At 54.8% G+C, this 23,023-nt stretch overlaps 1 protein-coding gene across 6 annotated transcripts; it reads left to right on the top strand.

The window, feature by feature from the left end:
* Positions 1 to 4,269: 4,269 nt before the first annotated feature.
* On the top strand, positions 4,270 to 16,356 carry BBC3 (BCL2 binding component 3). Of its 6 annotated transcripts, none has more exons than XM_063657200.1 (4): positions 4,270 to 4,435; positions 8,743 to 9,031; positions 10,435 to 10,625; positions 15,264 to 16,356. In XM_063657200.1, the coding sequence occupies exons 2-4, from the start codon at positions 8,758 to 8,760 to the stop codon at positions 15,378 to 15,380; spliced, it is 582 nt and encodes a 193-aa protein (XP_063513270.1). In that variant the 5' UTR covers positions 4,270 to 4,435; positions 8,743 to 8,757; the 3' UTR covers positions 15,381 to 16,356. The 6 variants fall into 6 exon arrangements, with proteins under 6 accessions (XP_063513270.1, XP_063513271.1, XP_054321618.1 ...); XM_054465642.2 differs by lacking the exon at positions 4,270 to 4,435 and adding an exon at positions 4,553 to 4,706; XM_054465641.2 differs by lacking the exon at positions 4,270 to 4,435 and adding an exon at positions 6,148 to 6,285.
* The last annotated feature ends 6,667 nt before the right edge of the window (positions 16,357 to 23,023 follow it).

Here is a 23,023-nt window from a genome sequence, read left to right as displayed (position 1 = left end):
CAGAAAATTTAAAAATTAGCCAGGTGCGGTGGTGCGCACCTGTAGTCCCAGCTACTCGGGAGACTGAGGTGGGAGAATTGCTTGAGCCTAGGAGGTGGAGGTTGCAGTGAGCTGTGATCATCAGCTGTGATCGTGCCACTGCACTCCAGCCTGGGCAACAGAGCAAGACCCTGTCAAAAAAAAAAAAAAAAAAAAAAGAGGCAGCCCTTGACCCACCCACAAACTTCTTTTTCTTTGCCCACAAGGGTTTTGTGGTGTTGTTGTTTTGGGGGTGGGGGTTGGTTTTTTATTTTTGAGACGGAGTCTTGCTCTGTCGCCCAGGCTGCAGTGCAGTAGTGTGATCTCAGCTCACTGCAACCTCTGCCTCCCGGGTTCAATCAATTCTTCTGCCTCAGCCTCCTGAGTAGCTGGGATTACAGGCATGTGCCACCACACCCAGCTAATTTTTGTATTTTTAGTAGAGACAGGGTTTCGCCATGTTGGCCAGGCTGGTGTTTTGTTTTGCTTTTGAGAAAGGGTCTCGCTCTGTTGCCCAAGCTGGAGTGCAATGGTGCGATCACAGCCCACTGCAGCCTCAACCTCACGGGCTCAAGCGTTCCTCCCACCCCAGCCTCCCAGTTAGGTTTCCGCATGTTGCCCAGGCTGGTCTGGAACTCCTGGGCTCAGGCGATCCACCCATCTTGGCCTTCCATGATGCTGGGATTACAGACGTCAGCCACCACGCCCAGCTGTGGGGAGGATTTTGACTAGTGATAATGCTTATGGCCAAATAGACTCTTGGCCTCTCCCCGTCTTTTCTACCTCCAGCCACCAAGCCAGATTCCCACTATCCTTCACACTCATTTTCTTCTCAAAAGAACATCACAGGCCGGTGCGGTGGCTCACACCTGTAATCCCAGCATTTTGGGAGGTCAAGGAGGAAAGATTGCTTGAGGTCTGGAGTTTGAGACCAGCCTGGGCAACATAGTGAGACCCTGTCTCTACAAACAAACAAATAAAGAACATTCCGGGGCTGGGCACGGTGGCTCATGACCATAATCCAGGCACTTTGGGAGGCCAAGGAGGGAGGATCACTTGAGCCCAGGAGTTTGAGACCAACCTGGGCAACATGGTAAGACCCCATCTTTACTAAAAAAAGAAAAGAAAAGAAAAAAGAAGAAGGAGAAGAAGAAGGAGGAGGAGGAGGAGGAGGAGGAAAAAGAAGAAAGAAGAAGGAGGAGGAGGAGAAGAAGAAGAGAACATTCCAGGCTGGGCGTAGTGGCTCATACTTGTAATTCCAGCACTTTGGGAGGCTGAGGCAGGTGGATCACCTGAGATTGGGAGTTTGAGACCAGCCTGGTCAACATGGTGAAACCCCGTCTCTACTAAAAATAAAAAAAAATTAGCCAGGCATGGTAGTAGGTGCCTGTAATCCCAGCTACTCAGGAGGCTGAGGTAGGAGAATCACTTGAACCCGGGAGGTGGTGGTTGCAGTGAGCAGACACTGGGCCACCACATTCCATCCTGGGTGACGGAGCGAGACTCCGTCTCAAAAAAAAAAAAAAGAACATTCCAGTACATCTGGCCTCCGAGTATCTACCCTGCAATGGGCAGTCTGGACATTGATCAAGAGTGAGAGGTTTGAGGTACAGGTGGGACCATGAGCTAGCAGAGGGCTAGAGACTGCCCCTCTCTCAACTTCATCACTGTCAAGCACAGAGGAAATACTGACAATAATTAGTTATACAAGTGATAATAGCTAACACTTGTTAGGCACTTACTATACGTCCAATACTGCACTAAATGACTTCCAGTGTGATCTCATTTAATAAGTGTCTAAAGCAGCATTTCTCAAATGTCTTTCAACTTGATCTACGGCCAGAAAAATACCTTCCTTGTAACCTAATATGTATTCACTATACATCAATAAAATTTCCACAAAATATTACTTTCTGTTGACTTCATAATTTGTCAAAATTATATTTTGTTTTGTTTTTTTAAGAGGGAGTCTCGCTCAGCACCCAGGCTGGAGTGCAGTGGCGCGATCTCGGCTCACTGCAACCACCGTCTCCCGGGTTCAAGTGATTCTCCCATCTCAGCCTCCTGAGTAGCTGGGATTACAGGCACCACAATCATGCCCGGCTAATTTTTGTATTTTAGTAGAGACGGGGTTTCACCACGTTGGCCAGGCTGGTCTCGAACTCCCGACCTTAGGTTATCCACCCACCTCGATCTCCCAAAGTGCTAGGATTATAGGCAGGCGTGAACCCCCCGCCCAGCCTCAAAATTATATTTTGTAGTGTTTTTGTTTTTTTTTTTTTTGACAGAGTCTTGCTCTGTTGCCCTGTTTGGAGTGCAGTGGCACGATATCTGCTCACTGCAACCTCTGCCTCCTGAGTTCAAGTGATTCTCCTGTCTCAGCCTCCCGAGTAGCTGGGACTACAGGTGTGCACCACCAATTTTTGGCTAACTTTTATATTTTTGGTAAAGAGGGGGCTTCACCCTGTTGGCCAGGCTGGTGTCGAACTCCTGACCTCAGGTGATCCACCCGCCTCGGCCTCTCAAAGTGTTAGGATTACAGGCATGAGTCACCGTGCGCAGCCTGTAGTGTATTTTTGTTGTTGGCGTTTTGAGACGGAGTTTTGCCCTTGTCGCCCAGGCTGGAATGGAATGGCGCAATCTCAGCTCACCGAAACCTCTGTCTCTTGGGTTCAAGCAATTCTGCCTCAACCTCCCGAGTAGCTGGGATTACAGGCACCCACCACCATGCCCGGCTAATTTCTGTATTTTTAGTACAGATGGGGTTTTACCATGATGGCCAGGCTAGTCTCAAACTCCTGACCTCAGGTGATCCACGCCCCCCCGCCTCCCAAAGTGCTAGGATTACAGGTGTGAGCCACCGTACCCGGCCTGTGGTGTATTTTTTTTTTAAACTGGTCAAAGCAGTCATGCACACCTATAATCCCAGCTACTAGGGAGGCTGAGGTGGGAGGATCGCTTGAGTGCAGGAGTTTGAAACCAGCCTGGGTAACACAGCCAGATTCTGTCTCAATTAAAACAACAAAACCTCTTGTCTAGGCCAGTAAAATGGCAGGTAGAAGTTGTGGTAATACAAAATTGTGTACTTTTATCACCGCTTACAAACCATACACCTAAAAAGAGTGAATATTCTTGTGTCTAAATACATCTCAATAAAGCGCAAGTTGGTCGGGATGTGAATGCATCTTACTGAGTAAAATGCATTAAGTCAGCCGGGCATGGTGGTTCACACCTGTAATCCCAGCACTGAGGGAGGCAGAGGCAGGAGGTTTGCTTGAGCCCATAAGGTCAAGACCAGCCTGGGCAACATAGCGAGACCGCCCATCTCTACAAAAAAATAAAAATTAGCTGGGCGTGGTGGTTTACACCTGTAGTCCCAGTTACTTGGGAGGCTGAGGCAGGAGGATCTCTGGAGCCCAGGAATTTGAAGCTGCAAGGCTATTGTACCACAAGGCTATCTATTGTGCCAATACACTCCAGTCTGGGCAACAGAGTGAATCTTTTATCTAAAAAAAAAAAAAAGGCTGGGCCGGGTGCAGTGGCTCACGCCTGTAATCCCAGCACTTTGGGAGGCCGAGGAGGGCAGATCACGAGGTCAGGAGATCGAGACCATCCTGGCTAACACGGTGAAACACTGTCTCTACTAAAAAATACAAAAAATTAGCCGGGTGTGGTGGCAGGCACCTGTACTCCCAGCTACTGGGGAGCCTGAGGCAGAAGAATGGTGTGAACCCGGGAGGCGGAACTTGCAGTTTGCCGAGATCGTACCACTGCACTCTAGTCTGGGCGACAGAGTGAGATTCCGTCTCAAAAAAAAAAAAAAAAAAAAAGAAGGCGGCTGAGTGCAGTGGCTCACGCCTGTAATCCCAGCACTTTGGGAGGCCAAGACAGGCGGATCAGGAGTTCGAGACCAGCCTGGCCAATATGGCGAAACCGCATCTCTACCAATAATACAAAAATTAGCTCGGCGTAGTGGCGCACACCTGTAGTCCCAGCTACTAGGGAGGCTGAGGCAGGAGAATTGTTTGAACCCAGGAGGCGGAAGTGGCAATGAGCCGAGATCGTGCCACTGCACTCCAGCCTGGGCGACAGAGCGAGACTCTGTCTCAAAAAAAAAAAAAAAGTAAGATCCATGTAAGTGATGTCATATGTCATAATCCATGGTTTACTCATGACCCACAGTTTAGAAAACACCAGGAAGAAGGAAGGGAGAATGAATAATCGGGGAAAGCGAAAGGGGGGGAAAGCGAAAGAGGGAGGAAAACTGAGGAGTTCCCAATGTTTCAAATGGGGAGATTTCATGTGAGATATAGATTACGTGTATCTCTTGGGGGAGCTAAGAGTGTGTACTTGGAGGCAGTCAAGTTTGAGAAGTCTGACATCTTTACTCAGCCAGCCCCACGCTAGGCACTGGAAGGTGAGTCACTCTGGTGAGGCGATTGGGATTGGGTGAGACCCAGTAAGGATGGAAAGTGTAGAGGAGGAGACAGGAGTCCACGGCTTTGGAAGAAGGAAGGACAAAACTCACCAAACCACAGCAGGGCAGGAAGTAACAATGAGAAACTGAAAAAAGAAACGGAATGGAAAGCTATGAGACAGGATGAAATTTGGCATGGGGTCTGCCCAGGCATGTCCATGCCAGGTGCCCAGGGCTTCTTCTGCGACGTGGGTCCCCTGCCAGATTTGTGGTGAGTGTGGCCAGGTGTGCATGCTCCGATGTGTGTGCAGTGGGCCAGCTAGCAAGAAGCTGTCACAGGTGTGACTTTGTGACATGTGTCGGTGGTCAGTTTCTTCTATGTCTGATTTGGTCTGTGTCTCTGAATGTCAGTTTCTTTTCTTTTTCTTTTTTTTAAGACGGAGTTGGCTCTTGTTGCCCAGGCTAGAGTGCAATGGCAGGATCTCGGCTCACTGCAACCTCCGCCTCCCGGGTTCAAGCAATTCTCCTGCCTCAGCCTCCCAAGTAGCTGGGATTACAGGCATGCGCCACCATGCCCGGCTAATTTTGTATTTTTAGTAGAGATGGGGTTTCATCATGTTGGTCAGGCTGGTCTCAAATTCCTGACCTCAGGCGATCCGCGCACCTTGGCCTCCCAAAGTGCTGGGATTACAGGTGTGAGCCACCGTGTCGGGCTAATGTCAGTTTCTGATAGTTTTAATGTGTCAGCTGTGAAATTGCGTGAGTGCATTTGTGTATGTCCCTGTTGGAGTGTGGTTTGGATTTGGCCGTGTATCCAGGTATCCCTGTAACAGGTGTCTGTGTGTGTGTGTGTGTTCCCTGTGCCTATCAGCAAGTTTGTGTTTCCTGATAAGCACTCCGCCTATGTCTGTGTGGTTGCACCACCGTGTGTGTGGTGTGGGTGCCTGCTGGGTAGGGTTGTTTGTGAACACAGTTTGTGGGCCCAGGTGTGATCATCAGTGTGGGTGTTTGTGCAACTGTGTGTGGCCCTGTCATTGTGTCCGTCTGCTTGTCCAGGGGACCCTGTTAGTGAGTCTGTGCATTTGCGTCTGGGTGTGTGTGTGAGCCCCATCAGTATGTGTGTGTGCTCATGCCCCTGTCCATGGTGTGGATTTGCGAGACTGTGGCCTTGTGTCTGTGAGTACATCCTCTGGGCTCTGCCTGCACGTGACTTTGTGGACCCTGGAACGCCCGTCGGTCGGTCTGTGTACGCATCGCTGTGGGTGTGGATCTGTGGGTCCCAGTCAGTGTGTGTGTCCGACTGTCCCGGTGTCTGGGCGGTCTCCCCACACCCCGCCGCACAGCGCCTGGGTCCTCCTCGCCTTGGGCCAGGCCCTGCCCGGTGCCCGGCTGCAGGGAAACCCCCGGCGCGGAGGTAGGGGGGGCGCGGCGCGCGCCTGCAAGTCCTGACTTGTCCGCGGCGGGCGGGCGGGGCCGTAGCGTCACGCGGGGGCGGGGCGTGGGACCCGCCGGGCGGGGGCGGGGCGGGGCGGGGCGGGGCGGCTTTGGAGCGGGCCCGGGATCCGCCGGGCGGCCTGAGACGCGGCGCGAGCCACATGCGAGCGGGCGCCTGGCGGCGGCGGCGGCGGCACCAGCGATCCCAGCAGCGGCGGCCACGACGAGGACGCGCCTGCGGCCCGGGGAGCGGCAGCAGCCACAGCCACAGCAGCCGCCACTGCAGTTAGAGCGGCAGCAGCAGCGACAGCCACAGCAGCAGCCGCCGCGGAGAGCGGCGCTCGGCGGGCGCGCCCTCCTGAAGGAAGCCGCCCGCCCCCTACCGCCGCCCCCTCCGGCGTGTTCATGCCCCCGGGGTGAGTGTGCGCGCCCCGAATCCTCTCCGGCGGCGATCGGCCAGGCCGGGTGGACTCCCTGGAGGAGGTGACGGGAGTGCAGGCGGAGAGCAGTGTCGGCGCCCTGCCTCCCCACACCGCGCCTCACCAAACCCCGCGAGGGACCCTGGGCCAGGGTCGCCGGGTGAGAGGCGGCTTGGCGTTGGGGCGCCGGTCTGGGCGCACAGGTGCCTCGGCGGTCTGGCGGGTTTGTTTACAAACAATGGGGTGCGGGCTCGGCAGCGCCCCCTGGCGGCCAGTGCGGCCCCGGGGAAGAGGGTCGACCCCGGGGTGCCCCAGCCCCCAAAGTCCGGGAGGGGCGGGGGGGCGGCACGGAGGGCCGGCCACACCCAGGGCGCGCGCCCGCTGGGGGCGGCGACGGGGGGCGGCTCGCGGGCCGTGGAGTCTGCGGCTCCTGCGGGCGGGGGCTGCGCCCCAGCAACAGCCGGTTATTGGCCCCGCGCTCGCCTGGCGGGCGGGGCGGGCGCACGTGGCGGCGGTGGGGGGGGCTGTGACAGCGGAGGGGGGGCTGTGACAGCGGAGGGGGGTGTCTGGGACCGCCGTGGGAGCGCGCGTGTGCGGGGTTGTGGATCTGCAGGTGTCTCGCCTGGGTGTGTGCGCGTGTCTGGCTCCGAGTTTGTGCTGGGTTCTGCAGGGAGTGGTGGTGTCGATCCGGAGGAATGTTGGGGTTTCTGACCCGTCGGGGTGTCTGCGTGAGTCCCCGCGCCTGTTTGTGTGGGGTTCTGTCTGTGGGTGCCCTGCTTGTGGGGTGGGTGGACCTGCGTGTGTTGTCGGTGAGAGTTGTCTGTGTGTGCTGTTCCGGAGTGATACTGGGGGTCTGTGTTGCCTGCGTGTGCTGGGGTGTGGAGGTTGTAGTGTGTGTGTGTTGCTGGAGTGAGCTGTTTGTGTGTTTATGTGTGTGTCTTGCCCGTGTGTTTCTGTCTTGGCTGAGGCCGTCTCTGTATCTCCGGGGCATGTGTCTTTTGCCCAGCGTTTGTGATGTTGCGCCTGCTAAATGCAAATGTCTGTTTTCTGTCCAGGTGTCTGTGTGAGTTGTCAGGTGTGTGTGTGTGTGTGTGTGTGTGTATGTGTGTGGTGGGGGGTTGTTTCAGTCTGGGTTTGGCTTGTGTGTCTGGCATCAGCGTCTGGGATTTGAGGACCCAGGATCTGTGGGGTCTATGCAGTGTAGACGGTGGGTGTTGCTGGCAGCCTCTGGATGGGGTTGTGTCTGAGCTGTGTGTGTGTGTGTGTGTGTGTGTTGGGTCTGAGGGGCTTGTCACTGTGATCGGCTGGCTCATGTGTGTCATGTGGGCTGCGTGTGTGTAGTGTTTATGTCAGTCACGTGAGACCAGTGTTTTCTGTGGGTGCGCTAGGTGTGTGTGCTGCTGGGCTGTGTGAGATTAGAGTTAGCTGTAGGGTGTGTGTGTGTGTTTGTGTGTGTTGCTGACAGTTGGTGATGTTTGAGGGTTGCGTGAGGAGGGTGGGTTGGTGTCTGGTGGTGTGTTGAGGTCTGATGGCATGTGTCTGTGTGTGTGTGCCTGATTTACGTGTGTCCTGAGAGTTGGTGACATGTGGGTGTGTTTTGGGGGTGTTGATGTATGTGTGTCCGTGGATGTCTGTTTTGTGTTGATATGTGAGTCCAGAGGTGTGCAGGTCTTATCTCTGGAGTGAGTGTGTGTGTGTGGAGAGGGGCATGTTTGGGAACTGAGGCAGTGCCTAGCTTGTGTGTGTGTGTTTGTGTTTGCAATGGCTGCATTGTGTTTGCATGTGCCCCGGGCATATCAACAGTGGGTCAGTGTGTGAGACTTTGACAGTTTGGATGTGTGGGGATGGATGGTGCCAGCCAGTGTGCGCAGTATGTAGAGTGCTTGTGATGGTCTGTCTGGATGCTCCTGCTTTGGTCGGGGTGTGTGTGTGTGTGTGTCGTGTGTACTGAGTAGTGATGTCCGAGACTGGGGCTATCTCAGTGTTTGTGTGCGAGTGGGAGGTGGGGTGGGCGGTCAGGCCGGCCAGTCCCGTGTGAGTCCTTGTGTGTGTGCTGTGGGGGCCTCACTGTGCCTCACTGCCCTCCCTGTGTGCCCGTCGCTGTGTTGGGAAAGTTGTCCCCACCAGCCCATGCTGTGAGTCCCAAGTGTAGTGAGTTTGTGTTGTGGGACTGTCACAGCCCTCATACACACACCTGCTAGACCCCTCCATCCGTCCTGTGTGCCCCCTGTCCCTCCTGTGTGCCCATCACCGTATGCACGGGAGGCTCTCCAGGCCAGCCAGGACCCGGTGGTGTCATCCCCTGGCTGGGCGTGTCTCTGTGGGGCCATCACCCCCTCCGCATGCACACACACCTCCACTCTTCTCCATCTGGGTCCTGACCCCGGGTAGGCTGGAGGTACAGTGGGCCCTGGTACTTCCCTGCTGACCTGCTCCTCCTTCCGTGTCCCGCAGGCCCCAGGGAGCGCCATGGCCCGCGCACGGCAGGAGGGCAGCTCCCCGGAGCCCGTAGAGGGCCTGGCCCGCGACGGCCCGCGCCCCTTCCCGCTCGGCCGCCTGGTGCCCTCGGCAGTGTCCTGCGGCCTCTGCGAGCCCGGCCTGGCCGCCGCCCCCGCCGCCCCCGCCCTGCTGCCCGCTGCCTACCTCTGCGCCCCCACCGCCCCACCCGCCGTCACCGCCGCCCTGGGGGGCCCCCGCTGGCCTGGGGGTCCCCGCAGCCGGCCCCGAGGCCCGCGCCCGGACGGTGAGTGCCCGCCCCGCCCCCCGGGCGATAGGAGCCGGGAAGAGAGAGGGCCGGAGACTCGGAGGAACTGGAGAAGTGGGAGAGGACGGGGGGAGGTGGCGGGCCCAGCCGGGCCACTGGGAGGGTGTGGCCAATGCGGTCTTTGTGTTGCAAGAAGCAGGAAGACGGAGGCCGGGGGTGGAGGGGAGGTCAAGTGGGAAGTCCCTCCTGGAATCTGACTGCAGTCCCCGAATTGCAGCCCACTGTCTCTTCCGGGCCTGGGGCAACAGCTGCATCCCAGCTCCCCTCCCCCAGTCTGGGTCCTCTAGACCCCCTGGAGGATTCCTGTTGCAGAGAGTGTGGGCCGAGCGGGAGGACTGTCAACTCTGGGCTCTGGGGAGGGGTCGAGGGGCCTTTTGCCTTTATTTGCATCTCTTTGGCCAGGGCTGTCCTTCTCCGCAGTCCCGGCGGAGGAAGGAGAGGGGGAGGGGCCATTGTGTTGGGAAAGTCCCCTCGGGGAGAGGGGGGAGTCTTGGGGAGGGAAGGGTTAAAGGTCCCCTGCCTGATGGGCTGTTAACCCTGTGGTGCCCGTGGAGCCCCATCCCTGCCAGCAGGCGCTGTAGGGAAAGTGTGTCCTGGTTTCCCATCCCCCATCCTGTCCCGGCAGCCCAAGGGGAGCAAGGAAAGAGAAAACTTCCCTAACTCAGTTCCTGGAAGCCCTGGAAGGGGACACCGATTTCAAGGCCAAGGTCACAGATGTGGAAACTGAGGCCCTGGTTGTAGGCCTTAGGGAACCCTCAGGCCAGGAGCTGGTGGGACGGGAGGGCAGGAGCCTTCTAGGGCGCTCAGAAGGGGCGGGGGGCGGGAAGGCATCTCCCGCGTCCCAGCCCCCCAGGCCCGCGCTCTGAAGCTGCCACAATCTCTGGCCTTCTGGTCTCTAGGCCTCTGCCACATCCGGAGGTGTGGCTTCCCTGTGGTTGGACATGAGAGGGCAGGAGACCTGAGGCTTGTGATCTGGGTGGGGTCAGTCACTGTATCCCTGTGTGACCTTGGAATACTCCCTAAGGGCGGGCCTCAGTTTCCCTGCCTGTTACATGGAAAAGGCAAAATGTGGCCCCTTTGGGAAATAGAGGTCGTTAAGCCTGACCACCCCTGGGGTCACCTGTCTGGCCGTCTACCTTCCACACTGACAAGGGCCGTGGGGACGTAGCTGGCCAGACAGGTGACCCCAGAGCTGCGTCCCCAGGTACTTCTTGCTTTCTGGTGCCTGGGGAGGAGAAGCTGAGAAATTGACTCTAAGACGGGGCGATGGGATCACTAGAAATGACGCGGGGAGCAGTGGCTGGGAAAGAGGGAAGCAGGCCCGGACACCTCGAGGCCTGGAGAGGTGGTGGGTGCTGACCGCGCCCCTCTGCCTCTCCAAGGTCCTCAGCCCTCGCTCTCGCTGGCGGAGCAGCACCTGGAGTCGCCCGTGCCCAGCGCCCCGGGGGCTCTGGCGGGCGGTCCCACCCAGGCGGCCCCGGGAGTCCGCGGGGAGGAGGAACAGTGGGCCCGGGAGATCGGGGCCCAGCTGCGGCGGATGGCGGACGACCTCAACGCGCAGTACGAGCGGCGGGTGAGTGCTGGGGGTGGGGTAGACGGCAGGTGGGACTTCCCGCCGGAGGAGGGGGCGGCAGGCGGCCCCCGCCAGATGTGCGGCAGCTGCTGCCCTGCGCGGCTGGGTCGCTCCGCGGACGGGCAGGTGGGGGGTAAGTGGGTGGGGGGGAATCGCGCGCCTGCAGAGCCGCCCAGGGACTCCGCGCCGCGGCTGGCATAGCCGGAGCCCGAGCCAGGGCCAGGGCCGGGGACTAGGCCGCCGCAGAGAGGAGCGGCGCGCCCGTGGCCCGCGGCCGCGGGGACTGAGGGCGGCGCTGGGCGGCGCGGCTCATATATCCCAGGCTATTTATAGCCGGTGAGTCAGCAGCCGCGCCGCGCCCGCCCCCTGCCGTCCCTCTCGCGCGGCCCGCAGCGCCACACAGTTTCCCGGGCGCCGGGGCGGGCCGGGGACGACAGGGGTGGGCTCGGAGCCCCGCCCCGCAGGAGGCCCCGCCCCCAGCCCCTGGCACGGCCTCGATTTTTTAAAACAAATATTCGAAGCCCACAGCAGAGAATGGGAAATCACAAACATCGTGCGCCCACCAGCCAGCTCTGTTCAGTCTGAACATTACACCCGCATTGCTTGCTTATTAAGAAACCAAACAAAACCGCAGAAACGCATGTGGTGAAGCTCCTTACTCTCCCCATCCCTTCCCCCTGCCTGGATCCAAAGGAAATCTCTCGAGTTGGCCTCGCTCAACCTCTGCAGGTGTTGCTTTTACTCCGTATTTACCAGGCCAGAACCAGGGCTTAGAATCATGGGGCATTCTTAGCTTAGCGTGTATGACATAGTTTTTGTTCCTCCCCAGAATTCCTTTTTCCCTCAATATTAGGCTTCAGATTCACCATATGGGCAAAAGAGCTTCCATTCATCTATGTTCAGCCAGGTACGTGGCTCACTCCTGTAATCCCAGCACTTTGGGAGGCGGAGATGAAAGGACGCTTGAACCTAGGAGTTCCAGACCAGCCTGGGCCACATAATGAGATCCCCGTTGCTACAAAAAATACAAAAATTAGCCGGGTGCGGTGGCGCGGGCCTGTAGTAGCAGCTACTTGGGAGGCTGAGGTGAAAGGGTCCCTTGAGCCAAGGAAGTTGAGGCTGCAGTGAGCCATGAAGGGTCACTGAACTCCAGCCTGGGGGACAGAGCAAGACCATCTCAAAAAAGAAACAACAAATAACAGCCATTTTCGGCCGGGTGCGGTGGCCCACGCCTGTAATCCCAGCCCTTTGGGAGGCGGAGGCAAGCGGATCACTTGAGGTTGGGAGTTTGAGACCAGTCTGGCCAACATGGTGAAACCTCGTCTCTACTAAAAATACAAAAATTAAGGCCGGGCGTGATGGCTCACGCCTGTAATCCCAGCACTTTAGGAGGCTGAGGAGGGCGGATCATCCGAGGTCGGGAGTTCGAGACGAGCCTGACCAACATGAAGAAACCCCATCTCTACTAAAAATACAAAATTAGCCGGGCGTGGTGGCATATGCCTGTAATCTCAGCTACTCGGGAGGCTGAGGCAGGACAATTGCTTGAAACCGGGAGGCAGAGGTTGTGGGTGAGCTGAGATCGTGCCATTGCACTCCAGCCTGGGCAGCAAGAGCGAAAATCCGTCTCAAAAAAAAAAAAAAGAAACAAAAAGTAGCTGAACATAGTGACACACGCCAGTAATCCCAGCTACTTGGGAGACTGAGGCAGGAGAATCTCTCGAACCCAGGAGGTGGAGGTTGCAGTGAGCCGAGATCAGGAGATCATGCCACTGCACTCCAGCCTGGAGGACAGAATGAAACTCTGTCTCAAAAAAAAAAGTCATTTTCACTGCTGCATAGTATTCTGTTGGATAAACATAGTATCCTTATTCATTTTCTCATTGATGGATATTTAGGATAGATATGTATTTTTACTTTATGTTTAGAGACAGGGTCTCACTCTGTCTCCCAGGCTGGAGTGCCCTGGTTCAATCACAGCTCCCTGCAGCTTCCAACTCCTGGATTTAAGGGATCCTCCCGCCTTAGCCTCCCAAGTAGCTGGGACCACAGGCAGGTCCACCATGCCTGGCTAATTTTTATTTTATTTTTTTGTAGAGATCAGGTCTTTCTGTGTTACCCAGGCTGGTCTCAAACTCCTGGCCTCAAGTGATCCTCCAGCCTCGGCCTCCCAAAGTGCTGGAATTATGGGTCTGAACTACCTCACCCAGACTATTTTTAAATATATTTCAGATTTTATTTATTGGCTTTTTTTTTTTTTTTTGAGACAGAGTTTCGCTCTTGTTGCCCAGGTTGGAGTGCAATGGCGCGATCTTGGCCCGTTGCAACCTCCACCTCCTGGGTTCAAGTGATTCTCCTGCCTCAGCCTCTCAAGTAGCTGAGATTACAGATGCCTGCCACCATGCCCGGATAATTTTTGTATTTTTAGTAGAGATAGGGTTTCACTATGTTGACCAGGCTGATCTTGAATTCCTGACTCAGGTGATCCACCCACCTCGGCCTCCCAAAGTGCTGGGATTACAGGTGTGAGCCACCGCGCCCGGCCATTATTTATTGCCTTTTTCCCTCTCCCAATCATGCATATTTCCGGGTGCGCTCTTGTGTTTCCAGAGTAGGTACCTGGGTGGTCTGCCCACCATCCACCTTACTAGGTGACTGCTAGCTTGCTCACCAGGTGGCACCCACAGCAGTGTGACAGTGGTGGGTTTTGTAACTTATGCCAATCCGATGTGCCCCCTTTGCCACCATCTCCTGGCACCAAGAGTTGCCAGGGAGTGTTGAGGAGGTTGGGCTGGTACCAGGCGACTCACTGCCAGGTAGCATGAGGACGACGAGGATCATTTAACCTTCTGTAAAGTGAGTTTCTCCTTCTGCACCTGAAGGGGAGGAGGTTAGGTGGTCCCCACTTAGCACAGAGCCTGCCTGTGGAGCTACAGGGAGTGGCAGAGGATTGCAGCTCTCTGTACACTTTTTTTTTTTTAATTCTTTTGAGACAGAGTCTTGCTCTGTTGCCCAGGCTGGAGTGCAGTGGTGCAGTCTCTGCTCACTGCAACCTCCGCCTCCCGGGTTCAAGCGATTCTCCTGCCTTGGCCTCCCGAGTAGCTGGAAATACAGGTGCATGCCACCAGGCCCAGCTAATTTTTGTTGTTTTAGTAGAGACGGGGTTTCCCCATGTTGGCCAGGCTGGTCTTGAACTCCTGACCTCAGGTGATCCACATGCCTTGGCCTCCTAAAGTGCTGGGATTACAGGCGTGAGCCACCTTGCCCGGCCTTTTTTTTTTTTTTTGAGACAGAGTCTCGCTCTGTCACCCAGGCTGGAGTGCAGTGGCATGATCTTGGCTCACTGCAAGCTCCACCTACTGGGTTCACGCCATTCTCCTGCCTCAGCCTCCCAAGTAGCTGGGACTACAGGCGCCTGCCACCACGCCCGGCTAATTTTTTTGTATTTTTAGTAGAGATGGGGTTTCACTGTGTTAGCCAGGATGGTCTCAATCCCCTGACCTCGTGATCCGCTTACCTCAGCCTCCCAACGTGCTGGGATTACAGGCGTGAGCCACCGCGCCCGGCCTGTATTTTTTTTTTTTTTTGAGACAGAGTTTTGCTCTTGCCCAGGCTGGAGTGCAATGGTGCGATCTCGGCTCACCGCAACCTCCACCTCCCAGGTTCAAGCGATTCTCCTGCCTCAGCCTTCCCAAGTAGCTGGGATTACAGGCATGCGCCACCAAGTCCTGCTAATTTTGTATTTTTAGTAGAGATGGGGTTTCTCCATGTGGGTCAGGCTGGTCTCAAACTCCCGACCTCAGGTGATCCGCCTGCCTTGGCCTCCCAAAGTGCCAGGATGACAGGCGTGAGCCACTGCGCCCGGCCTATGTTTTTAATAGAGATGGGGTTCCACCATGTTGGCCACACTGGTCTCAAACTCCTGACCTTAGGTGATCCTCCCGCCTTGGCCTCTCAAAGTGCTGGGATTACAGCTATGAATCACCGCGCGGGGCCTCTGTACACTTTTTAGTATTGCCTTTAATTTTTATCAGTCGGGAGCCTTTCCTAGGACCTAGCCTCCTGCCTTCCCACTTCCTAGCATGTTGGAGCTGAGAGGGTCCTAGAGACCACCTTGTTTTCATCCTGCCACTGGAGAGAAGGCAGGGGTTTCACTCAGCGTTGCCTAGAGGTGCTTCTGTTGAAGCCTCTGCAATGGGGGGGTGAACTCTTCCCAGTTCTCCTCCTTCCACAGATTGTTCTAGAACTGCCAAGACTGTGGGCACCTTGCTCCTTTCTCCTCATCTTGCCAGCCCTGCAGGGAGCGGCAGGATAGGTTGCAGTCCATCCTTCAGCCCCTTGGGGGATGTCTTTCCCAAATGTACAACAGGGACGGGGTGGTCACAGCTAACATGTGCCACGTACTCGCTTGGTGCCCAGCTCTCTGCTGAAGGCATTCCGTGTTTGTCCTCTGCCTCCTGGTCTCATGTCCTGGATAAGGATGTGACCTCCAAGACATGGACATTAGCCCAGGCAGGGGGAGGAGCTGGAATAGGGTGGGCGAGACTGTCTGCCTCACTGCCCCTGGAGCTGACCATCCCCACTCCCATCACCATACTCAGTCCCCTGCTAACTGCCCCTTCTCTCTCTTTTCCCCAGAGACAAGAGGAGCAGCAGCGGCACCGCCCCTCGCCCTGGAGGGTCCTGTACAATCTCATCATGGGACTCCTGCCCTTACCCAGGGGCCACAGAGCCCCCGAGATGGAGCCCAATTAGGTGCCTGCACCCGCCCGGTGGACGTCAGGGACTCGGGGGGCAGGCCCCTCCCACCTCCTGACACCCTGGCCAGCGCGGGGGACTTTCTCTGCACCATGTAGCATACTGGACTCCCAGCCCTGCCTGTCCCGGGGGCGGGCCAGGGCAGCCACTCCAGCCCCAGCCCAGCCTGGGGTGCACTGACAGAGATGTGGACTCCTGGGTCCCTGGCCAAGAAGCCAGGGGAGGGAGGGCTGATGGACTCAGCATCGGAAGGTGGCGGTGACCGAGGGGGTGGGGACTGAGCCGCCCGCCTCTGCCGCCCACCACCATCTCAGGAAAGGCTGTTGTGCTGGTGCCCATTCCAGCTGCAGGGGTGACACTGAGGGGGGGCTCTCCTCTCGGTGCTCCTTCACTCTGGGCCTGGCCTCAGGCCCCTGGTGCTTCCCCCCCTCCTCCTGGGAGGGGGCCCGTGAAGAGCAAATGAGCCAAACGTGACCACTAGCCTCCTGGAGCCAGAGAGTGGGGCGCGTTTGCCGGTTGCTCCAGCCTGGCGCCCAGCCATCTTCCCTGAGCCAGCCGGCGGGTGGTGGGCATGCCTGCCTCACCTTCATCGGGGGGTGGCCAGGAGGGGCCCAGACTGTGAATCCTGTGCTCTGCCCGCGACCGCCCCCCGCCCCATCAATCCCATTGCATAGGTTTAGAGAGAGCACGTGTGACCACTGGCATTCATTTGGGGGGTGGGAGATTTTGGCTGAAGCTGCCCCAGCCTTAGTCCCCAGGGCCAAGCGCTGGGGGGGAAGACGGGGAGTCAGGGAGGGGGGGAAATCTCGGAAGAGGGAGGAGTCTGGGAGTGGGGAGGGATGGCCCAGCCTGTAAGATACTGTATATGCGCTGCTGTAGATACCGGAATGAATTTTCTGTACATGTTTGGTTAATTTTTTTTGTACATGATTTTTGTATGTTTCCTTTTCAATAAAATCAGATTGGAACAGTGGATACTCTTTCTGCTTGCCTTCCCTGCAGCGTGGCCTTGGAGAGGCTTCTGATCGGGGGCTCTGCTCTATGAGCCCTGCTTGTGAGTGGATGGGAGAGCTGGGCCCTGGCAGTTGTGGCTCCATCAGAAGAAAGGCTAAGGGGCCTGGGCTCTGCCAGACTGGGACGCTCCCAGCCTTCATCATCCCCATTCCCAGTAAAAGTGAAGCTCAGCCTGGTGCCATGGCTCATGCCTGTAATCCCAGCACTTTGAGAGGCTGAGGTGGGTGGATCTCTTGAACCCAGGAGTTCAAGACCATCCTGGGCAACACGGTGAAACTCCGTCTCTACAAAAATAAAAAAAAAAAAAAAATCAGCCAGACATGGTGGTGTGTGTCTGTAGTCCCAGCTACTCAGGAGGCTGAGGCAGGAGGATCACTTGAGCCCAGGAATTGGAGGCTGCAGTGAGCTATGATCAAGCCACTGCACTCAAGCTTGGGTGACAGGGTGAGACCCTGTCTCAAAAACAAAATAAAAAGTGAAGTCCCCACGAGGGTAGGGGTTCTTTGTTGCTTTATCCTCACTTTGTCCCCAGTGGATAAAGTATGTTGTAGGGGCGCTTGATATTTAATGGATGAGTGAATGACCCATAAGATATTCAGAGGCACCACTGTGACAAGTTCTTGGGATAGAGTCATGAGACAGACCTCGTTTCTGCCCTCACAGAGACAGAAAGGGACATCTGGCCTTGCACTGTGATCAGCGGTAGGCTGCCTCTCCAGCTGGAGGAGCACCTGGAGCTAAGATCACAGTGAGTCTCCGCACACTGCCCTGAGGTCTAACCAGGCTGGGCATAAGCAGCTGTGTTGAGTAAATGTAGAAAGAGTTGCTCCTACTGTCATCTTCTGCAAACAGGGCCATGGCCACACACTGCCCTTGAGCCCTTTCCCTGTGCTGATACCTGATTGGCAGAGACCTCAATGAGAAGCAGGGAGGTAGGCAGATCACCTGAGGTCAGGAGATCGAGACCAGCCTGACCAACATGGCGAAACCCCATCTCTACTAAAAATACAAAAATTAGCTGAGCGTGGTCGCGAGTGTCTGTAATCCTAGCTACTCAAGAGGCTGAAGCAGGAGAATCGCTTGAACCTGGGAGGTGGAGGTTACAGCGAGCCAAGATCGTGCCATTGCATTCTAGCCTAGGTGACAGAGCAAGACCCTGTCTGGAAGGAAGGAAGGAAGGGCATAATCCCAACACTTTGGGAGGCCAAGTTGGGTGAATCACCTGAGATCAGGAGTTCGAGACCAGCCTGGCCAACATGGTGAAACCCTGTCTCTATTAAAAATACAAAAATTAGCCAGGCGTGGCGATGCATGCCTGTAGTCCCAGCTACTCGAGAGGCTGAGACAGGAGAATCCCTTGAACCCGGGAGGCAGAGGTTGCAAGTGAGCCGAGATTGCACCACTGTATGCCAGCCTGGGCGACAGAGGGAGACTGTCTCCAGAAAAAAAAAAAAGGAAAGAAAAAGCAGCAAGGTATAGGCCAGGTGTGGTGGCTCACACCTGTAATCCCAGCACTTTGGGAGGCTGAGGTGGGAGGATCACTTGCAGAGTTCAAGAACAGCCTGGAAACATAGCAAGACTCCATCTCCACACACAAAAATAATTTTTTTAATTCGCTGGGCATGGTGGCACATGCCTATAGTACCCACTACTCAGGAGGATGAGGCAGGGGGATCATAGCTTGAGCCCAGGAGTTGGAGGCTACAGTGAGCTATGATCATGCCACTGCACTCCAGGGCAACAGAGGGGGACTCTGAAGCAGGGTATATAATTATATAATATTTACAGACACAGGGTCAGTCCCAGCTCCACCCTTTCCCAACTATCCTTGCTGCTAAAGGGACACTAGGGGAAATGGCCCATCTGGATGGCCAGGGTGTGGTAACTGGGAACAATCACTTTGGAGAAGCATTTGATAAAACCGTGTGTTGCCATATGAATGCATCCCCCAAAGTTCTTGGGTTGGAAATTTAATCTGCAGTGCTACAGATTTTAGAAGTGAGACATTCAAGAGGTAATGAAGTCACCAGGGCTCTGCTCTCAGATATGCACTAATGCCATGACCATGAAAGTCAGTGAGTTTTCACGGGAATGGGTTCCTTATAAAGAATGAGTTCACCCCTCTGTCTCAGATGAGATGCCTTCCGCCATGTTACAAGGAAGTCGGAAGGCCCTCACCAAATACCAGCCCCACCATCTGGGACTTCTCAACCTTCAGATTTGTGAGCCCATAGATTTCTCTCTCTTTTTCTTTTTTGAGAGGGAGTCTCGCTCTGTCTCCCACAGAATCTCACTCTGTCTCTCAAACTGGAGTGCAGTGGCACAATCTCAGTTCACTGCATCCTCCGCATCCTGGGTTCAAGCGATTCTCCTGCCTCAGCTTCTCTAGTAGCTGGGATTACAAGCGTGCCCCACCATGCCGGGCTAATTTTTTGTAGAGATGGGGTTTCACCATGTTGGCCAGGCTGGTCTTGAACTACTGATCTCAAGTGATCCACCTGCCTTGGCCTCTCAAAGGGCTGGGATTACAGGTGTGAACCAGCGCGCCCAGACAGATTTCTGTTCATTACACATTTCCTAGTCTGCGCAATTCTGTTACAGCAAGACAAAACAGACTAAGACATGGTGTCAAGATGAGAATGCACATACCTTGTGGTAGCAATAGCTTTTGTGGGCATCCCCATTAGAAGAACGCGGGTGCGGCAGGGCGCAGTGGCTCACGCCTGTAATCCCAGTACTTTGGGAGGCCAAGGCGGGTAGACCACAAGGTCAGGAGATCGAGACCATCCTGGCTAACATGGTGAAACCCTGTCTCTACTAAAAATACAAAAAATTAGCCGGGCGTGGTGGCGGGCGCCTATAGTCCCAGCTACTTGGGAGGCTGAGGCAGGAGAATGGTGTGAACCCGGGAGGCGGAGCTTGCAGTGAGCCGAGATCGCGCCACTGCACTGCAGCCTGGGGGATAGAGCGAGACTCCATCTCAAAAAAAAAAAAAAAAAAAAAAAAAGAAGAACGCGGGTGCATACAAGTATCCAAGTATTGGCAATGCACAAAACCATCTAAGTATCCAACAGCAGTTGGTAGGGTAAATAGTCTCATGTAGTGGCCAGGCCAGGTGGCTCACACCTGTAATGCCAAAACTTTGGGAGGCCGAGGTCAGGAGTTTGAGACCAGCCTGGCCAACATAGTGAAACCCCATCTCCACTAAAAATACAAAAATTAGCCGGGCGTGGTGGCATGTGCCTGTAGTCCCAGCTACTCAGGAGGCTGAGGCAGGAGAATCGCTTGAACCCGGCAGGCGGAGGTTGTAGTGAGCAGAGATTGTGCTACTGCACTCCAGCCTGGGCTACAGAGTGAGATTCCATCTCAAAAAAAAAAAAAAAAACAATAAAAATACAGCCGGGCAGCCAGGCGCAGTGGCTCATGCCTGTAATCCCCCAGCACTTTGGGAGGCCGAGGTGGGCGGATCATGAAGTCAGCAGTTCGAGACCAGCCTGGCCAACATGGTGAAACCCCAGCTCTACTAAAAATACAAAAATTAGCCAGGCATAGTGGTGGGCGCCTGTAATCCCAGCTACTTGGGAGGCTTAGGGAGGAGAATCGCTTGAACCCAGGAGGTGGAGGTTGCAGTGAGCCGAGACCGTGCCATCACACTCCAGCCTGGGTGACAAAGCAAGAGTCCATCTCAAAAAAAAAAAAAAAAAGAAGAAGAAGAAGAAAGATTGGCCGGGCGCGGTGGCTTACACCTATAATCCCAGCACTTTGGGAGACCGAGGCATGTGGATCACTTGAGGTCAGGAGTTCAAGACCAGCCTGGCCAACATGGTGAAACCCCATCTCTACTAAAAATACAAAAATTACCCAGGAGTCGTGGCAAGCATCTGTAATCCTAGCTACTTGGGAGGCTGAGGAAGGAGAATCGCTTGAGCCCAGGAGGAGGAGGTTGAAGTGAGCCGAGATCATGCCATTGCACTCCAGCCTGGGCAACAAGAGCAAAATTCCGTCTTAAAAATAAATAGGGCCAGGTGTGGTGGGTCCCGCCTGTAATCCCAGCACTTTGGGAGGCCAAGGCGGGCGGATCACGAGGTCAGGAGATTGAGACCATCCTGGCTAACACGGTGAAACCCCATCTCCATTAAAAATACAAAAAATTACCCGGGCGTGGTAGTGGGCACCTGTAGTCCTAGCTACTTGGGAGGCTGAGGCAAGAGAATGGTGTGAACCCGGGAGGTGGGGCTTGCAGTGAGCTGAGACTGTGCCACTGCACTCCAGCCTGGGCGACAGAGTGAGACACAAAAAGAATAAAAAAATAAAAAAATAATAAACAAATACAAAAATTGGCCGGTGTGGTGGTGGGTGCCTGTAACCCCAGCTACTTGGGAGGGTAAAGCAGGAGAATTGCTTGAACCTGGGAGGTGGAGTTTGCAGTGAGCCAAGACCACGCCACTGCACTCCAGCTTAGGCAACAGAGCGAGACTCTATCTCAAAAAAAACAAAAACTTTTTTTGTCTGATGTAATCACACAACAGAATAGTATACATCCATTAGCGGGAATGAACTAGAGCTTTACCAACATGAAGAAAAACGACAGATAATGATGAACAAAAACTGCAAGTGGCAAAATAGTGGGTATGTGGGTATTTATTAGAACATTTAGCTGAGTGAGGTGGCTCCCGCCTGTAATCCCAGCACTTTGGGAGGCTGAGGTGGGTGGATCACTTAAGGTCAGGAGTTCAAGCCAGCCTGACCAACATGGTGAAACTTTGTCTCTACCAAAAATATAAAAATTAGCTGGCATGGTGGTGGGAGCCTATAATCTCAGCTACATGGGAGAATCGTTGGAACCTGGGAGGTGGAGGTTGCAGTGAGCGAAGATCGCGCTACTGCTCTCTAGCCTGGGTGACAGAGTGAGACTCTGTCTCACTTCAAGAGAAGGCAGGAAAGGAGAAACGGGAACAAAAGTGGGACAAATGGAAAGCAAATGGCAGACCTAAATTCAACCATGTTAATAATTCTAAGACGTATTATGAGAAAGGGGAGCCAGTTATGGGAAGATGTCTCATCCTCTACCAAAGGGATGGCATGCACTGCAGTGAAGATGAAGCAGGGCGTTGGTCCGGGTGTGAACACTCTCTGCATGGCCTTTGCCCTGCTCACAAGTATTTAAGCATGGAGACAGAGGTTCTTCTTTTTTTTTTTTTGAGACAGAATTTTGCTCTTTTTGCCCAGGATGGAGTGCAGTGGCACAATCTCAGCTCACCACAACCTCCGCCTCCTGGGTTCAAGTGATTCTCCTGCCTCAGCCTCCCAAGTAGCTGGGATTACAGGCATGTGCCACCTTGCCCGGCTAATTTTGTATTTTTAGTAGAGACGGGGCTTCTCCATGTTAGTCAGGCTAGTCTCAAACTCCCAACATCAGGCCTCGGCCTCCCAAAATGTTGGGATTACAGGCGTGAGCCACCGCACCCAGCCTCCTTTTTTTTGAGACTGAGTCTCGCTGTGGCGCCCAGGCTGGAGTGCAGTGGCATGATTCTCACTGCAACCTCTGCCTCCTGGGTTCAAGCAGTTCTCCTGCCTCAGCCTCCAGTAGTTGGGATTACCGACATGAGCCACTGCGCCCAGCCACCTAGATGTTTTTTCTAAACATGATATTCTTCATATTTATCCCGTTTGGGATTCACTGAGCCTTTAACATCTGTAAATTTCTGGCCGGTAGCGTTGGCTCACACCTGTAATCCCAGCACTTTGAGAAGCCGAGGCGGGTGGATCACTTGAGGTCAGGAGTTTGTGACCAGCCTGGTCAACATGGTGGAACCCCGTCTCTACTAAAAATACAAAAATTAGTTGTGTGTGGTGGTGGGCACCTGTAATCCCAGCTACTTAGGAGGCTGAGGCAGGAGAATCGCTTGAACCCAGGAGATGGAGGTTGTAGTGAGCCAAGATCACATCATCGCACTCCAGCCTGGGTGACAAGAGTGAAACTCCGTCTCAAAATAAATAAATAAAATGTAAAAAAATTACAAATTAAAAAATTAGCTGGGCGGCGTGCCCCTATAATCCCAGCTACTTGGGAGGCTGAGATTGGAGAATTGCTTGATCCTGGGAGGCGGAGGTTGCAGTCAGCCGAGATTGTGCCACTGCACTACAGCCACTCCAGCCACTCCAGCCACTCCAGCCACTCCAGCCACTCCAGCCACTACGATAGAGCGAGATTTCATCTCAAAAAAAAAAAGAAAAGAAAAGTACCAGCCAGATGTAGTAGCTTACATCTGTAATCACAGTACTTTAGGAGGCTGAGGTAAGAGGATCACTTGAGGCCAGAGGTTAAGCCTGGGCAACATAGTGAGACCTCATGGCTACTAAAAATATGTATATATATTTTTTGAAATGGAGTTTCGCTCTTGTTGCCTAGGCTGGAGTGCAATTGCTCAATCTCGGCTCACTGCAACCTCCACCTCCCGGGTTCAAGCGATTTTCCTGCCTCAGCCTTCGGAGTAGCTGGGATTACAGGCATGTGGACTACACCTAGCTAATTTTTGTATTTTCAGTAGAAATGGGGTTTCACCATGTTGGTCAGGCTGGTCTGGTGACTCCTGACCTCAGGTGATCCAGCCGCCTCAACCTCC

Source organism: Pongo pygmaeus, chromosome 20, assembly GCF_028885625.2.
Source record: "Pongo pygmaeus isolate AG05252 chromosome 20, NHGRI_mPonPyg2-v2.0_pri, whole genome shotgun sequence".
Classification (NCBI taxonomy): domain Eukaryota; kingdom Metazoa; phylum Chordata; class Mammalia; order Primates; family Hominidae; genus Pongo; species Pongo pygmaeus.
This window is presented reverse-complemented; position numbering and strand designations above follow the sequence as displayed.